The following is an 18608-nucleotide window of genomic DNA, read 5'->3' on the forward strand; positions in this document are numbered from 1 at the left end:
GAGAAGGCAAGCGTCGCAGGGGCAGTAGAAGGTTAGGTGGACGGATGATATTAAGAATTTTGCAGGCATACGGTGGGCGCGGCTGCGAAAGGACAGGGTTAATTAGACACGGAAGAAGCCTCTGCCCTGCAGTGGGGTAGTCAGGTTGATGATGATGATGATGATGATGATGTACAAGTTCATATTTACAGTTCTCTAGACACACAGCGCAGCCGCGTTGGATCTGTGGTTATGCCGCTCGGCTGCTGACCATTTTTTCTTCGTTCTATAAGGGGGCTTCCCTTTCTATATACTGTTTGCTGCAGCGCAGTTTTTCACAGCACTCCTACTGGCATCTGGTGGAGGTCCTAGCAGCCAATGGCCTTGGCGCGCACGCGCTTTGAAAGCCTGCGAACCAGCCTCAGCTATGGGTAGTCAGCGCAGGATATTACCCTAACACAGCTGTGGGCTAGGAAAAACCTCGAAGTAAGCGCCGATTTCAAGGCCGATCACTTAAGCAACAACCAACACTGTTCGTCACCCGACAAGGCGAACACACTCCAATAAAGACCTAGTTTTCGAAGCCTGCTCCGGCCTATCTGCAGCAGTCCCGATTACCTCTCCCCAGGTGGTCGCCTTTTCCGGAGCCATTCTATAAGGCGTCTCTCAGCCTGAGTAGCTTTGGGACGTTATACCCCCATAAACCATCTTCAGCGATTCTTGTTGCGACATGAAACGATCGATTCACCATTTTCATCATGGGGCTAAATTCAGCATAATGGTACGAGATGACTACATGAATACAGGCTGGCAGCGACAGGGACACCATGGCAATATGTTTGCTTCAGATATTTGGCGTAAAAATATTTGTTACGAACTGAAGGCCTCGCCTTCCAGGCAATGGGGTCCGCTAGCCGTGGTCACGCCCGACGAGTGACACACTTACAGTCATTACAAAATCACCAGTGTATTGCGGACCAAAACAACGCTTTAAAAGGGGCACATCATAGAAATGAGCCAAGCATGCGCTACCCCTCGGGTCAGCGCCAAACTACGGCTATAAGAAATTAGGCGCTACACCTGAGCGCGGCATCGAAAAGTCAGTTAAAAAAGAACTACGCAGAAAATACAGTAAGACGCGGATAAGACCAGGAGGCAGCTATGAGGGCTTGATACGCTACGTGAGAACTGGCTGCTTGCGTAGCAGCCACTCATGCCCCAGGGCTGTTTCATCCTTGCGGATGCCACTTCCATCTGCGCTCTCTGATCCCGGTACGGTGCCCCCCCGCCGTCCGTGTAATACACCCTGATCGCTCGTGCTGACCGCCGAATCCGTGACCAGGCTCCAGCAACGTTCCCGCCGGAATCCCTACCCATGGCGCTTCGCTGCCCATATTAAGGATTCACCGCAGAGATCGCCACACCTGGCGAGCAACGGTTCGGTCATGCGCAGTTGACCCGCAGTTGGGTAGATGCGCGCGCATCTATATGACTGGTAGAGAGCACACGCAGTTTAAGTGGCTAAAAAAAGAACCGTAGAGTCTTACAGAACAAAGGAACAATATGAAATAAAGTGGTTGTCAGGCAAATTGGGTGTATCAGCATGGTAAGATAAAAATACGTGCCTTTCAGAGTAAAGAGCAAAGATATCGAAACTGATTTTTCCCTAACGTTGGGAGGTGCTAATCTTGTTTAAGCACAATGAAGTTTTTTGGAGTCATTCTTGAGGAACGTATGTTATGAATGGAGCATAAATATTACATCTGCGATGAGATTGTGTTAGTGGTATTGTTACTAATTTAGACCGGTCTTCTGAATTTGTGTAAAACTACAAATAAATGGCACTCGTTAGTGTACTCACGCGTGTTCCAAAGCTTACTTGTACGAAGTTCCAATACCCGAACAAACAAACCAAAGGTGTTGCGTGGCTGAACGAGCAGTACGTGTTATAGAAAGCAAACATATTTTTGAACACTGCCATGTATTTTGCAAATCATAATTTGCTGGCTATGATCCACCGTACGAAAGGAAATTCGCGGTTTTTCATTGTGAATCTGCACAAAAAATTTTGAACGACCATTCCTGATTAATACTGGTTACTATTTTCGGCATGCAAAATAAAAGCCTTAGGAGCTCAAACTAGTTAGAAATTTGAGGATTTAACACACTTGTCACCGGATCTGCTGATGTCGAGCCCATCCATTTGAAATTTTCTAAATGAGAATTCGAGCCCGGAAATAATTTAAAACCGTGACAAAGAAGGATTGGTTCGTGTGTGACAAATATCAGTGTCATTACAATGCTGTTCCTTGTTTTCTATTATCTGTTATGTGTTGTCCGACTTGTCCCGCGTATAAGCTTGTTTGCAGTGTTTCGTTTCCAATTTCTCAAATATATATATCACCCTCCCACCTGTCTTTCTGACGACCTCTCCTACTTTTGGACATCTTTTGGAATTTAGCTCTGCTGTGCATATTACTTCAGATTTAATCTGGCATACTGCAACTATTAACGCGGAAAATAATTTTGAAATATGAGAAAAACATACAACTCTTTTAACCGGTTTTCTTTCAGTGCTGCACATGACAGAAGCGTACATTGGTACCCTTCACATCAATCACATCATACACGCTTCATATAATTGATACGCTACGCTGCAACTCAAAGCAGCGTATTTGATTGTGCATTGTTCGGCTTAGTATATGAGATTTAAAAAGGTATTGGTGTTTAGTTGCTTGAAAGAGAAAAGGGAAAGGGCTTTTAAAGCTGGAGCCTGAAACCCGACCCCTTTCCGGACTATAATTTTTTAATCATTAATATTTTGTATATAGGGCGCACATTTTGTCAGTCAGAATGTTTTGGTTCGCTCTTTGGAAATGCTTTTAGATACAGATGTTAACTGTCCTAGTATTTCAGAAAGGCGCAGTGGTAGTGCACTTACACGGTATCCTGACATATGCCCAATCGCGCCTTTCTCTGGGCTAGACAAATCCTCAGGATTGAAGCAATATCTACGAAATTTCTAACACCGTGGGTTGACGCTAAAGTGATTTAATTGTTCGAAAATCATCAAGCCCCAAGTTCCGCTGAAAGAACCAGCATCGCGACAGCTATCAGAACTAAACAATATAGTACTCTCCGGCAGATCATCAGTCTGATATTTGAGCATCAAAAAGCGAAATTTTTTTCCAACATCCTATGAGCACAGGCTTGCTGCACAGTGCTTCTTGACATTGAAACTGGCTCAAGGTACCATGCCTAGATTGGTATAGTGTCTTGATGGCCATCAGTTGCCTGATTAACTAAAATCTATTATTTAACTTTTGAGTGACTGCCGTAAACGGGCAAGTTAGAACTCTATGCTAAGAAGTAGACCCATTTTCATTACTTTTTGTGCTAAGTAAATGTAGGAGTAATTGTCTCACATCTCCGTGGACATCTGAAGCGCGCCGTAAGAGAACGGAGGAACGTGGGAGTGAAAGAAGAAAGAAAGAACGAGAGAAGTGCCGTAGTGGAGGGCTCAGGAATAATTTCCACCACCTGGGGATCTTTGACGTGCGCTCACATCGCACAGTACACGGGTACATTCTGAGTTTAGCCTCTATCGAAGCGCGGCCGCCACGGCCGAGATCGACCCCGGGAACTATACGGCTCGGTAGCCAAGCGCCGAAACCACTGAGACATCGCGGCAGCTGCGTATTTTTGCACAATCCTATTTCGTAGAATTATCCTAGCCCGCATACGTTCAGAACTATTCGGGTACAGTTTTTCAAATCGATCCGCACAATAACGCATGCAAGAGAGTGACGATCGGCGCGAAACTGCTCCAGGAGTGACGCGACATTTCGTCAGCCAATGGCATGTGAAGCTGATAACGGTTTCTTCTTCACTTCTGGTTCTCGAAATGCGGTAAATGCCCCATGCAACAGCTGCATCAGACTAGAGAGGAGTTTCGCGTCAGCGGGCACTGCCTTGCATGCGTAAATACACGAAATCAGTGAAAACTTTGTTGGCGAATAACACGAAACACACTATGCACTACAGCTGGATATGCAACCATGTTTAAGTTTCTGATATAAACATTCATGCTAGCCGCACTGGCTAAAAATTCTGTTTATTGTTTTTGTTAATTAGATGCTTTTGGCGGCAATTATGACCTTGCTTTGAGAGAACGTGATCGAATAACATGCACAGAGTGAATAACATGCCAGTGCAATCACTATATTATACGATTGAGAAACAATACTTGATTGAGAACAGCGCAGCGCAGCGGACTGCACGCTCTGAGCCTTCATTCCGTCTGTTTTGCAGTTATCAGAAGCAAGAAAGAAAGCCGCCATCGGGATCGTCGTCTCTACCGGCAGGTGGTGCGAAAAACGACCGAAGCTTCTGCGCAGTTGGGACTTTGACGCCACCAGGATCATCAGAGCGCATAAAAGGAACCGCCCGGCATAGCCACTTCTCATTTGGAAGCAGTGGCAGCGCAGCGGACTGCACGCTCTGAGCCTTCATTCCGTCTGTTTTGCAGTTATCAGAAGCAAGAAAGAAAGCCGTCATCGGGATCGTCGTCTCTACCGGCAGGTGGTGCGAAAAAAGACCGAAGCTTCTGCACAGTTGGGACTTTGACGCCACCAGGATCATCAGAGCGCATAAAAGGAACCGCCCGGCATAGCCGCTCCTCATTTGGCAGCAGTGGCAGCGCAGCGGACTGCACGCTCTGAGCCTTCATTCCGTCTGTTTTGCAGGTTGGTTTGTCAGCCCTCTTTATTTTAGCACGCTGCGCGTGCGTTCGCTGTCACTGCTGCCCTTGAGTGTTTCAATATACATTGTACGAAGTTACTTTGCTGTGCATTTCGTTCAAAATGAGCAAACAAATCAGCGATCTGAGGGAAAAACTGCGGCAGGAGATAAAGGCAGCCCGTGAAACAGTTGAACGGGATTTACGTGCCGATATGAGGGAACTGCGTGCGGAAGCGCGTGAAAATGAAAAAAGTATGACTCACATGAATGAAGTTTTTGAAGAGCTTAAGAAAGGTTGCAGTGACGTCAAGGCAGAGAATGCTGCACTAAGACAAGAAAACAATGCACTGCGTGCTGAGCTTGATGCCCTTAAGAAACGCCTAGCTGGCACGGAATTCCGTCTGACACAGACAGAGCAATACTCGAGAAACAAAAACGTTGAAATTAAAGGCTTAGATGAAAAACCCGACGAGGACGTCACCAGCATTGTTTGTGATATTGGTGCGCTCGCTGGTGTGGCCATTGCCCCTGAGGACATTGAGGCTTGTCATCGCGTCCCGTCCAAGAATAAGCCCAGCCGCATTGTCGTTCAGTTCAGTCAGCGCCAAAAAAGGGATTCTTTACTCGAAAAAGCTAGAAAGCTGCGCCTTAAGAATTCCGACCTTGGCAACACTTCAGAATCCCCTGTGTTTGTTAATGGACACCTGTGCCCTGCTCTCAAGCTTCTTTTGGGAATGGCTGCTGCCAAAAAGCGTTCTTCTGGCTGGAAGTATGTCTGGTGCCGCAACGGAAAAATTTTCGCTAGAAAGTCAGATGCCTCTGACGCATAGGTCATCAAGCAGGAAAGCGATCTTGAAAAGATGCAGTGAAAGTGTCCCTGTATCAGCTAGGACTTGCAAAAAGGGGGAAAAAAGCAAACAAACAATGGAGCAGAACATGGAAACTAACGTTCTTTGGAGCGGCGCTGTTAGGTCTAAAAACGTTTCCTGTCAGGACGTTGAATGCGTGATGGTACCACTAATTCACAAAAAATGGAACGGTATACGGTGGAAGTTTTCAGACTTCCACACAACAGATTGCAACGAAGCTAACGTAGCACCAACGATTACGCTTCGAGCGGACACCAGAAACCCGCCTTCATCGCCCTTTTGTAACATGTACACTAGGTTTGCAGTTGATTACGACAGTGCACGTCTCTTTCTTTTTGTGCCCGTGGGCGCTTGAAGTCCCCTTTTTTTACGCAGACCTTTAAAAGTTAAACCACTGCCGATATTGCTTGCACAAAGCATTCTCAATGAGTCGTCATATGTTGGCGCAGGTTTCTGCGTACATTTGATATCGAACAATCTGAATGCCAGCCTAATGCACCGCCTCCAGTATGAATGGTGCGCAACAGCGCGAAGTTGTCTTTCCGCATATTTCAAGCGCTGGTCGATTGATAGCGTGCTGCCGAGATATAAATCTGTCCTAATTCTCTCACGATGGCTTCGTGTATGAGCGGCTTAGTTGACGCGACGGAGCTGGACGGCTGTGCATTGGGTGATTCTCGACAGTGTTTGAACTGCATTCATTTTAATCTGCGATCTGGCAGGAATAAGGATGGCGCTATTGAGGTTTTCTTTAGCCAAGCCAATATTATATTTAATGTAGTGATGTTTTCAGAAACCTGGTTTGACTGTGAAGAGGACGTGATTAAGCTATCTGGCTACAAATCTTACTTTGTTAATCGTGTAGGTAAACGTGGTGGCGGTGTATCGATGCTCATTTCTAACGAAATTGAGTGCGAAGTTCTTGATGAGTTCTGTTGTGCTTCTACTGACTTCGAAGTGCTTGTACTAAAATCGCGCAAATACTTATTGTGTAGTTGTTATCGTCCACCATGCGGTGACGTCTCTTCATTTTTCACTTTCACGGATTCTTTGCTACAGTTTGTCAATGCTCAAAACCTCTACATTATATTGGGTGGAGACTTCAATATTAATTTCTGGCTGAGAATAGCCCAAAGATGAAATTTGAATCCCTTTTGAATATTCACTCATGCCAAATGTGATAACGTCACCTACACGGCTAGCAGCTGGCTCCCAAACACTTCTTGATCTTTTTATAGTTAACTTCGAAACTTGTCGTATTAAATCTGGTATCATTAATTACTCTTTGAGTGATCACCTTCCGATATTTCTCTCAGTGTATCACGGTTTTAAAATCAATGCGAAATCTGAGCTGCCTTTGCTCCGCTGGCAAATCAATCCGCGCACGTTATCTAGCTTTCGTGAATGCATTGCAGAAGTAAACTGGAATGACGTCCTCTCTGAATATAATCCTGACGTAGCTTATGACAAGTTCTTAAAAAAGTTTTTGTCTTTGTATAATTCCTGCTTTCCGAAAAAAAGTTTTCATAGGTCAAAGAAAATCCGGAAACCGTGGGTAACGTCAGAACTGCTAAACCGCATTAAAAAGCGTGACCGGCTTTTCCGGAAATTTGTCAAAAGCAAGCGCCCGGACGCGCTCGAAGCCTTTAAGAGGTATAGAAATCAACTCACCAAAGAACTTCGTACTGCTAGGAATCGTTACCACTATAATCTTTTAACTTCCTCGAATCAGGGGAGAGATTAGCAAATACTTTCAATGACCACTTCCTTTCTCTGGCCTCAGTGTCGTCCGGCGGAGACTACTCAACTTTCATGAAAACCTTCTTGCCCACAAGCTGTGTTTTTGGAGCCGGTCTCGGAAACTGAAATAATAACTACGTTTGCGATCCTAAAAAAACAGCACCTCCACTGACATAATGGGCCTTCAAGTGAAGCCTGTAAAACATGTAATAGACTTAATTGCCCATACATTGGTGCATATATTCAACATCTGCCTTTCATCAGGGTGTTCCCCGGAGTATGCAGTGTGCCAAGGTAACCGTAATATATAAAAAGGGCGACCGAAACAACCTTTCTAATTACCGTCCGATTTCAATACTTCCAGTTTTTTCGAAAGGACTTGAGAAAGTTATTCTCAAACGACTAACTTCTTTCACCGATCACTGTAACATCTTAGCTCCCGCGCAATATGGCTTCAGAAAAAATAGGTCCACTGAATTAGCGCTACTTACGCAAAAAGGAATTATCCTGGAAAGTTTGAAAACAAAAACATGGTCCTTGGTGTCTTCCTTGACTTTACAAAAGCCTTTGACTATATTAGTCACCGTATACTGATTGAAAACTTGGAGTGTTATGGTATTCGCGGTGTAGCCCTTCAGTTAATTTCATCCTACCTTGAACACCGATCACAGTGTGTTGTGATAACAGGGCATTCTTCCACCGTAAAACCGGTTAAACTAGGCGTTCCGCAAGGAAGCATTCTAGGTCCTTTTCTATTTGTTTTATATATAAATGACATAGTAACACTGACCCAACGGCCAAGTACATAATTTATGCAGACGATACAAGTTTATTCTTTTCCGTCTCTTCCGGTGCAGATTTGTCCCGTCGTGCTAATCGTGCACTTCGTATAGTTAGCACCTGGGCAACAAAAAATGGGTTGAAGTTAAATATTGGAAAAACCAAGGCTGTTATGTTTCATCCAAAAAATAAACTTTATGTACTACCACCAGATTCTAATTGAGGGTATAGAGATAGAGGTTGTGCAGAGTTTCAAGTCGCTCGGTGTTATTTTTTCTGCAAATTTGTCCTGGGATCAGCACATAAATGACCTCATCAAAAACTTTCGAAAACTGTTGTTCTCGTGCGGCGTCATTGTTTTACTTTTCCAAGAGCAGTTAATATTCTGCTTTACAACTCTTTATTCTCGTCCACGCTCAACTACGGCGCACTTGTATGGGGAACCACAAGCAAAAATAATATTAATGATCTCCACTTGCTACAGAAACGTGCCATACGCATAATTTGTAAAGCACCCTATTTAAGCCATACGAAGGACATGTACAGGCAACTGAACATTGTTAGCGTAGAATCTATGTACACCTATAGACTGTCTAAACAATATAAATTAGAAGAATCTAAAAATATAAATGCATTAAAATTGCTGGCCGGACTGGAAAAGCACACTCCTACCTACCCGACGCGCAAGCCCGAACAATGGAATGTGAGTAAATGCCGTAGGGGTTATGGAAATCAAATGTTGAAATTCCAACTGCCGACAATGCTAAATGATTTCTTGAAGGACAGGAACACAGATATACAGTCTATTTCATTGAAAAACCTACGAAAGAAATTTGTATGGAATTAGAATGTGAACATGTTTTTCTTATTCTTTGGAACCATTTGTTTTTTTTGCATTTACTTCTGTATCTCTACTTTTTACCAGATATATTTCAACTATCTTATACGGGAGTCTAGGTTTGTGCACGCTTCTATATGTTATGCAATAATTTCATTACCTGTATGTCTTATTGATGTATGCACAACTTGGACTGGCGTATGTTTCACTGTCACTTATTAGTCTGCTTTATGCACTTATATATATATATTTTATTACTGCAGCAGTAGCTGCAGATTGCGTTCCCAAAATCCAAATGCTGTGTTTTCTTTTCTCTTTTTTTTCCTCTTTATATTTTTACCATGCGCTGCCTCTGTTTGCCATGTATTGGGGAGCGGGCCTAGTCAAGCCTATGTCAGGCTTTTTGTCTGTACTCCAAACATCCTTGGGATGTTGAATAAAGATTGCATTGTATTGTATTGTAAACGAGCAAAATGAAGATGTCTTGCAACGTTGCTGGGACATATTTCCTGCTCGGATGTTTCGAAAGGGCGATAGCAGTGGCTTTTTAGGCTGAATAGCAGGTACAAGCTGAAAGTGGTGCAGGCCTACGCACCCACATCCAGCCATGATGACCAGACCGTTGAAAGTTTCTATGAGGACGTAGAATCGGCAATGAATAAAGTAAAATCGCAGTACACTGTACTGATGGGCGACTTCAATGCGATGGTGGGCAAGAAGCAGGCTGACGACCACGCAGTAGGTGACTATGGGATAGGCTCTAGAAATAGCAGGGGAGAGTTATTAGTCGAATTCGAGGATAGAAATAATTTACGGATCATGAATACCTTCTTCCGCAAACGAGAAAACAGAAAGTGGACCTCGAAGAGCCCAAATGGTGAGATTAAAAATGAAATCGACTTCATTCTATGCGCTGAACCTGGCATCATTCAGGATGTGGCCGTCCTCGGAAAGGTGCGTTGTAGCGACCACAGAATGGTAAGGTCTAGAATTAGCTAAGACTTGAAGAGGGAACGGAAGAAGCTAGTGAAGAAGAAGACCATTAACGAGTTAGCCTTAAGAGGGAAAGCACAGGAGTTTAGGATAGCGCTGCAAAACAGATATTCGGCCTTAACTGAGGAAGATGATCTTGATGTTCATTCAATGCACGATAATCTGACATCAATAATTACGGAGTGCGCAGTAGAAGTAGGCGGTAGGACAGTTCGAAAAGATACCGGGAAGCTATCTCAGGTGACGAAATATCTGATTAAGAAGCGCCAAAGCATGAGGGCGTCTAACCCTACCGATAGAATAGAACTAACAGAGCTATCAAAGTTAATAAACAAGCGCAAGGTAGCCGACATAAGGAAGTTTAGTATGGAGAGAATCGAGCATGTTTTAAAGAACGGAGGTAGCCTAAAAACAGTGAAGAGGAAACTAGCATAGGTAAAAACCAGATGTATGCATTAAGAGACAAGCAGGGCAATGTCATTAGCAATATGAATAAGATAGTTAACGTAGCCGAAGAGTTCTACAGAGACCTGTACAGTAGCCAATATAACCAGAGCGTTAATGAGAAAGACAGCAGTGCACAGCAATGCGTCATCCCGCCAGTAACGAAAGATGAAGTAAGGAAAGCCTTAGAAGCAATGAAAAGGGGAAAAGCAGCTGGGGAGGATCAGGCAACAGCAGATCTGTTGAAGGATGGAGGGGACATCGTGCTAGAAAAACTAGCCACCCTGTATACGCAATGCCTTATGACCTCGACTGTACCAGAAGCTTGGAAGAATGCAAACATTATCTTAATTCATAAGAAGGGAGACGCCAAGGAATTGAAAAATTACAGGCCGATCAGCTTACTATCCGTTGCCTACAAAGTATTTACTAAGGTAATCACTAATAGAGTCAGGGCAACGTTAGACTTTCATCACCCAAATGATCAGGCAGGCTTTCGTAAAGGATATTCCACAATAGATCATATTCACTCTATCAATCAGGTGATAGTGAAATGCGCAGAATATAACAAACCTCTATATATAGCTTTCATTGATTACGAGAAAGCATTCGACTCAGTGGAAACCTCAGCAGTCATACAGGCATTGCGTAATCAGGGGATAGAAGAGCCTTATGTCCAAATACTGGAAGATATATATAGCAACTGCACAGCTACTATAGTCCTCCATAAATTCAGCAATAAAATTCCAATAAAGAAGGGCGTCAGGCAAGGAGACACGATCTCGCCAATGCTGTTCACAGCATGTTTACAGGAGGTATTTCGAGGCCTGAATTGGGAACAGTTGGGAATAAGAATAAATAGAGAATACCTAAATAATCTGCGATTTGCGGATGACATTGCCTTGCTGAGTCACTCAGGAGGTGAAATGCAAATCATGATCAATGAGTTAGACAGGCAGAGCAGATCGATGGGTCTAAAAATTAACATGCAGAAAACCAAGCTAATGTTCAACAGCCTAGCAAGGGAACAACAGTTCACAATTGGCAGCGAGAGCCTAGAAATTGTGACGGAATACGTCTACTTAGGGCAGGTAGTGACAGCTGATCCGGATCATGAGAGGGAGATAACTAGAAGGATAAGAATGGGGTGGAGCGCATATGGCAAATTCTCGCAGATTATGAGTGGCAGTTTACCAATTTCCCTCAAGAGGAAAGTGTACAACAGCATAATCTTACCAGTACTCACCTACGGGGCAGAAACGTGGAGGCTAACGAAAAGAGTTCAGCTTAAGTTAAGGACAACGCAGCGAGCCATGGAAAGAAAAATGATAGGTGTAACGTTAAGAGATCGGAAGCGGGCAGAGTGGGTGAGGGAACAAACACGGGTTAATGACATCCTAGTCGAAATCAAGAGAAAGAAATGTGCTTGGGCAGGGCATGTAATGCGAAGGCAAGATAACCGCTGGTCCTTAAGGGTAACGGAGTGGATTCCAAGAGAAAGTAAGCGTAGCAGGGGGCGGCAGAAGGTTAGGTGGGCGGATGAGATTAAGAAGATTGCAGGCAAAGGGTGGATGCAGCTGGTAAAGGATAGGGTTAATTGGAGAGACATGGGAGAGGCCTTTGCCCTGCAGTGGGTGTAGTAAGGCTGATGATGATGATGATGATGATGATGACCACGCCACAGTCACGTGGTTGTGTGGTTATATATATATAGAACGGCTGTCGTGAGTGTGTATCGGAGCAGCCACGGACGAGCCTCAGGCGCTTAGGAGGAATTCTTGCTTTTTGCTGAATTCCAGGGTTAGCCAAGTTAAGCGACTGCCATTTTTTAAAAATATGGCCTCCACACCATGATGCTGCGTGAAGTTTCGCATACCGCTGTGCTCCTGCTACCTAGCAAATAATTGAAGACCTCACGACATTAACATGTTTGTATTTGCTTCGTTGATCTAATCATTACTATAGTCTACGCCTCTTTTCTGCTGCCAGGTGTGTACTTGTTATGGTAGCAGTTTTGCTGCTTTAAGCATTGCAGCTGCTTGTCCGTTGTTGCTCCAGTGAGGTTGTATTTGTTACTGTCGTCTTTTTATTGCCTAACCCGCACTACGAGCTTATGCGTAACACTTTGCGCAATCGCTGAAAGTGTACCCAAACGCAAATAAGAAGCCGCAACTGCTATCGCCCTTTCGAAATATCCGAACAAGAAATATGTCCGAGCAACGTTGCAAGACATCTTGATTTTGCTCGTTTGTACTCACACATGAAGCTTTGCTCATCAAGGTGTAGGGCAGCATGAACAATTTGTTTTTGTTCGCCGTGCGGAGCAAAGGTGCTAGACAAATGGGGGAGAGGCCGGAAAATAAATCACGCCTGTAAGAAAATCTGCTCAGTTTCTTTTTTTTTTGCAAGTCGTATGTGGCGTTTATGAATGCAGAACCGTGCCCCATATGTTTCAGTGAAAAGCTAACGGCTGCACCGGTGATGAAGTTGGAGACTTTCCTTTACCATAGGTAACACGGGTAAACAGTAGTTTTGCTTAAGGTGAATATGGCTCCGCAAAGCGAGTTTTTTAGCGACTGTAAAGAGTGCAAGTGGTTGCATTGCGATATAGATCTGCATAAAGACAGCACTGCTACAAACACGAACGCAATAAGTGAATCACCCAGGATATAGGAAATAAGCATTATTTGTTTTCTGCATGTGTGATCTGGAAGTGATTTAGTACCCGTGTACAGAACAGACACCAACCTGTATTCTCTTTCTGGGACGCTTGTTAAGCTTCATGATTGATTATGATATCACAGCGAAGCCTGTAATGTCAGGAAGCCTATGAAGTTCGGCTAGTGGGGCCATATGTAATAAGAATCTATTACTTATTTTTCATTTCGCGTCAGTTTAGGTGCCTGTCATAGGTCACTGCTTTTCGGCGACAAAACTACACATTTTAAGCGTATGTGGGAAGCCAACCACCATTAGCTTGTTGGCGACCAGCCAAATATTATTGCTGCCAAATGCAATTGCAGCAAAAGCAATTGCTGGCAACCAATGCTAGGCAATTGTGGCGTGTTTTTTATCTTTTTGTTTTTCTCGTGCACCTTATTTATTTGATTACTTTATTTAGGATATTTTCTCTCCTATTTTTATCCTTTTATTTCTATCAACTTCATAACCGCTGAAGCGGGGACCTGCTACATTGTGATTCCTCTGACGTCCTTACATAGCGTGAGGCGTCGGCCGAATGACTGAATCCCACGTTGTGATTTGCTAGCAGTGTATGAGTCAATCGATTTTCATTTACTCTAGTGGCTATGAAGATGAAGAGCTCCTCAACCTCTTTTCGTCTGTACTTTGTTAGAGTGTAGAGGAGACCAGCGACAACGTGCTGCATAAAGGTCGCAAGATGCATGAAAAAAAGTCAAGTTGGCCTCCTCACTTGCAAGCAATTTCTGCATTTCGCGCTTTGCATACTACTGGGCACTCGCATTGATGAGTACGAATGTATTTCTATCGTCTCCTCATTGTATATTTGCGGTAAAGGGCTTCTTTTATGGCGAATGTTTCATTCCTCATGTTCTGAAGAATCTTATGAAAAGGTATTTGTATTTCTCGTGCGATTCTCACCAGTGAATGCTTCACATATCTGTTAGAACTTATTCTCGTAGACAATGATTCAGTCGCCACTTGGCACAGTAACTTGCACAAATGAAAAACTCTCGTGGACACTGCTGCAGTATTATGCACGAGAAGGCAAATAAATTTACTGAGAAAAAAATAATGCACCTATCGCGAATAATAATAAAATTAGCCGTATCTACCACCAGGGGACCCTTGTGCTGTGCAGATGTTCTTGAAGGTCAACCTGAATTTGAGGCCCTGTGCTTTGAATGCTATGCTTCCAAAGCATGCGAGGAGCTTGAAGCCTACCGCCTTGCCTCCGGTCTTAAGGAGGTTATATCATCAGTGCTTGTGCATATTGAGGCCTGAGGCCTTGAGAAAGATTTTTCCTAGTGTGTTGAGGAGATTGAGGACTAGGGCGTCAAGTAGATCATGACGCCGAGGAGTTTGAAGATCAGGAGTTTGAAGCAGTGAATAACACTACCCTATGGACGAGACATGCGGCCTTGCAGAGTTTAGTGTCTGAGGCTTCGAGGTTGTTGAGGCACAGCTTATTAAGGAAGTTGAGGCCTCGTGTCTTGATTATCATTTGGCTGGGGGCCTTGCGGAGGCTCAGACTTGTAGGCTTGAGCAAAAACTGCTCTGTGGCAGCTAAGAACTCGAGGAATATCTGTTGGCTGACCTCCAAGGAGGTATCGTTGAGAAAATGAGGATTAAGCCTCGAGGATTAGGAAGTAACGAATCTTGAGAAGATTTGGCTCCAGGGTTCAGGTGAGGATGAGCCTTGAGGCATTGAAGATGTTCGTGTCCAGGGCCTTGAGGTGCTTAGTGTGGAATGAGGGTAACCGCTAATGCTCTAAGACGCAAATTCTATGGCTATAGCGACCTCAAAATAAAACAGTGTGATACATCAAGTGTGACTCAACTATTGCCGAAGTGTTTCATCTCTCTGCCGTTGGCGCAGAATACGAATTTTGTACCTCTCGCAAAGATTCTTGGCTGCCGCCACGTCTCCGCTTTCACTTGGGCTGCAAGAGAGCAAAATCACGCGCTTTCGAAACTCATAGGAATTACTTAGCGAGCTGTTGGCAGCGGCACATTTCGCGACGGCTCACGTCGCGGAGTCTGTCTTTTTGTTTTCATTGGCGAAGAGTAAAAGCGCCTGCTGCTGACACGTTTTTTGCGTCGCGCACTTTGTGATTCCTTCAGCCTAAGTATTTGTCATAGAATTGACACCGAAGCGTTTTCTCTAGATTCTTTATGAAGTTGGCATATAAAAGCGCACTGTAGGCTTCGGAGATAAAAAGAAAAAAGTTTAATGTTTGAAATCTTTTCGCTGTTCTCGGAATATATGAATACATTTAGTGTGCTTCCAATTCTTGTTATGACCGGCCGGCATGGTCTGTCGCTTCTCAATATTTTGTCACTTGTTTATTCCTGAATATTTTGACGGATATTTTCGTCCATGCTATCCCGACGGAACAAAGATGCAGTGAAGATGCCACACAGAAGGACTTGGGTACCAGACGCCGCATCTGCAACCTTGTGGTGGACCGCATGAATCCCCTAGCTGTTGTTCGGGACGGCACTAAATGAAAGGGAGAAGAAAGAATGAATTACATTGCGGTAAAGAAAATAAAAAGCCCTCTTACGCATTCTTCCGTCCAAGTTATCTCATCAGAAACAAGCACAAAGTCACAGAGAATAAAATGTATAACGTCATGCTTAATTAGCTTCTCACTCTTGTTTATTAGTCGGCAAATTGTGCTGACTGGGCACGCAAAGGTGACTTTCTTCCGAGAATTACTGGGTAAGCGCTAGAGGAACTGCGCTTTATCAGCGCAGAGTATTATTTATAACCCGAACGCAGAAAAAGTTTTCACCAAAACGAACAGTTTTGATGAAATCTTAACAGACAACCTATCAGCGTTTGCGCAGGCCCCGTTATAACATGAGCATCATAATTATGTGCTAAAAATTGTAAGCCTAAATTTATCTAAAAGCGCTGTTGAACAAAATTGCCACCAGAAGGTAACAAGACACAAAATTGAGAATAGCTAGCTATAGAAAATTTTTTGGAGCGAAAGCAACTAAGGCTATGTTGCGCCAAACTTACTAAACTTGAGATTGCCAGCAACCTACACAAGTCAGAGCTACATCCTAAAGGGCGTTTGCGTGCGCTGACCAACATGTTATTTAGGGCAGCGGAAGGTAATCGCGAAGCGAAAGCTGAAGTTAAAAAGCAGTCTTTCTTAGACCACTGAACCCTGACGAACTCTTCTGCTATAGTATAAATCAGATAGTGGACAGGGCGCCTACTGTGGTGCGTCGTCCAAGATAGGAGGCAACCTTAGGCTCCTAACCAATGATCAGATGGAAAGAGAATCCAGTGAAAACTAACCTCCGTTATAAAAATACGAGCGAATAGGTACAAAATATCTGGACCGATAGCCAAATGGATGGTAAATGGTCCAATAGAAAGTATATTTCAACTCATAGCTGCAATGAGAGCAAACCAGTTATTTTAAAATGTCCTAAAAATTTTATATGAGAAGTTATTAGTAGATGAGAAACCGCATAATGTTCAAAAAATAAATCCAGACAAAACAACATCAAAATAGAGTTTCAGAATGCTATCTGCTGCTTGTAATAAAACAAACAGCCAAAACTGAGCTTTAGTTAAGTAGAAGTTCCGCGTTGATGGGAAAAATTGCAAAGTTCTGCAACGAAAAACTCCGTGAAATGTTCTCCGTGTACAAACACAATTGACGAGCAAGGAGGGCTAAAATATTCATTCAGAGCACGTCTGATTGCACAGGACGGTAACAGAGACTGCTGGTCCGTGGTTGAGCACTTGTCTCAGCACAAAATTTAACACTGTGCACAGTTCTTGATTACCCATGGACAAATGAAAATTCGCGCTGTTCCTAATATAGCTGGTTGTTTCAACAGAAATGAACCAGAATTTAAAAAAAAACGACATCTTGAGATATCGGGATGCCTTTTGCGACGTTGTTAAGCCAGTCTCCGGGTTATGTTGTCAAGTCTTTGTCAAGCTGTTAGTATAGCTTTTAGCTCAGACGACCCCCCAGTTGCTGGAAAATGAACCTGATTTGATTTTCTTTCAGCAGCAAGCTCGTTAACTTACGTTAGTAAGGCACTTAGCTGCAGTTGAAAATTTCTAGTCGACCATTCGGGATAGCCATAATTTTTTTAATTCCGAAATTGCCATTACCGAAATTTTCGGCGTCACATACCCTTTTAAAAATTTTCTGCGGTTTAGTTGTGGTTAAAACTGGAGTGACGCGATAGCTACAGTTGGCCTAGTGGAACACGCTGAGCCGGAATTGCAAAGTTAGTCTTTTGCCGTTTCGTTTCGCTGGGCGTTCCTTCATCATCTTCATCCCTGACGGAAACGAAGATTCTCGGCCACTGGCCGCGGCGGTCGTCGGCGGTGAAGGCATCCAAGGCAGTGCTCCGCTTTTTGAGGTCTTCTGGACTGCACGATAGCCTATGACTTCACTGAACGCTGTGACATTGCATAGTGGCTTTAATTTCCAGCAACTGCCTTTTCTTCATCATTTTCTCCCCTCACCCCTTTCCCCCCGTGCAGGGTAGCAAACCAGCTTTTCTTCTGGTTAAATTCCCTGCCTTTACTCCTCCTCCTCCTCCTTTTCCTCTTCCTCGTCCATGTACGTGGATTCACTCTCTTTCTCTCTAAACCCTCTCCACTCCTTCCCCACTGGGTTTCGCCGGCGCGCCGCGCCGCCGGCATCTGCCACGGTGGCCACGGCGCCACCGCGCTGAAGGCTTGAAATCCTACCGTAATGTAGGCGCGCGGCGCGCACACCAGCTTCGGGTTCTGGCGTCACTCCGCGCATGCGCACAACTGGCGGAGCATGTGCGACGGATCAGTGCGCAGCCTCGCTGACCTCGCGAAGTGGTTGACGTAGTGTAGCTATCGCTGCAAAAGGCATTGTTTCTGACTATAACCACGGTGGATGTTTTGTTCGTTCATAGTGTAGGACTGGACACGGGCTTTAGAATCTTCAGAGGCTGGCGCTCAACGAAGAAGACGACGAGAAGCGCCGAACACTGCGAAGCTCGAGCGCCGAACGCTCGGTCACTCGTGCGTGCTCTGGACTGAACGCGGTCTCTGTTCTGTGCCTGGATGGTTCCGCTGGTTGTTCGCGACGCTGTGCTTATTACTGTGCTGTGCTCTTATTACTGTGATGTGCTGTGGTGTGTTGTGTGTGCTGTGTTCTCATTACAATAGAGTTTATAGTCCCAAAGTGACTCAGGCTGTATTGGATCGCCGTATTAGAACGCTCCCTGCAATTTCGAGCACCTGCAGTTCTTTAACGTGCACAGACATCGCACAGTACATGGGCTTCTAGCCTTTCGCCTACTTCGAAATGCGACAGTCGCGATCGAGATCCAACCGGTGTCATTTCGGTCTGCAGCCCAGCACCATAACGATTCAGCCACCGTGGCGACAGATGCCAGAAAGATATGTTATCATCTGGGCATTACGCTATAATACATATGTTGGGCCGCTGTGGTAAGTGATGTTTAGCGTCTTGCATCATGTATTTCTAGTGGCTTTCATT

At 44.3% G+C, this 18608-nt stretch overlaps 1 protein-coding gene across 1 annotated transcript in view; it reads right to left on the reverse strand.

Annotated features, from left to right (window-relative positions):
* Nucleotides 1-15320: 15320 nt before the first annotated feature.
* The window catches only part of LOC144099203 (uncharacterized), a 32028-nt gene continuing 28740 nt past the window's right edge, over nt 15321-18608 (reverse strand). Inside the window, exon 3 of the mRNA XM_077632347.1 lies at nt 15321-15586. Within this exon, the coding sequence (XP_077488473.1) occupies nt 15467-15586 (120 nt within the window). The 3' untranslated portion in view covers nt 15321-15466. The remainder of the gene's footprint in view (nt 15587-18608) is intronic.

Source organism: Amblyomma americanum, chromosome 7 (assembly GCF_052857255.1).
Source record: "Amblyomma americanum isolate KBUSLIRL-KWMA chromosome 7, ASM5285725v1, whole genome shotgun sequence".
Lineage (NCBI taxonomy): Eukaryota > Metazoa > Arthropoda > Arachnida > Ixodida > Ixodidae > Amblyomma > Amblyomma americanum.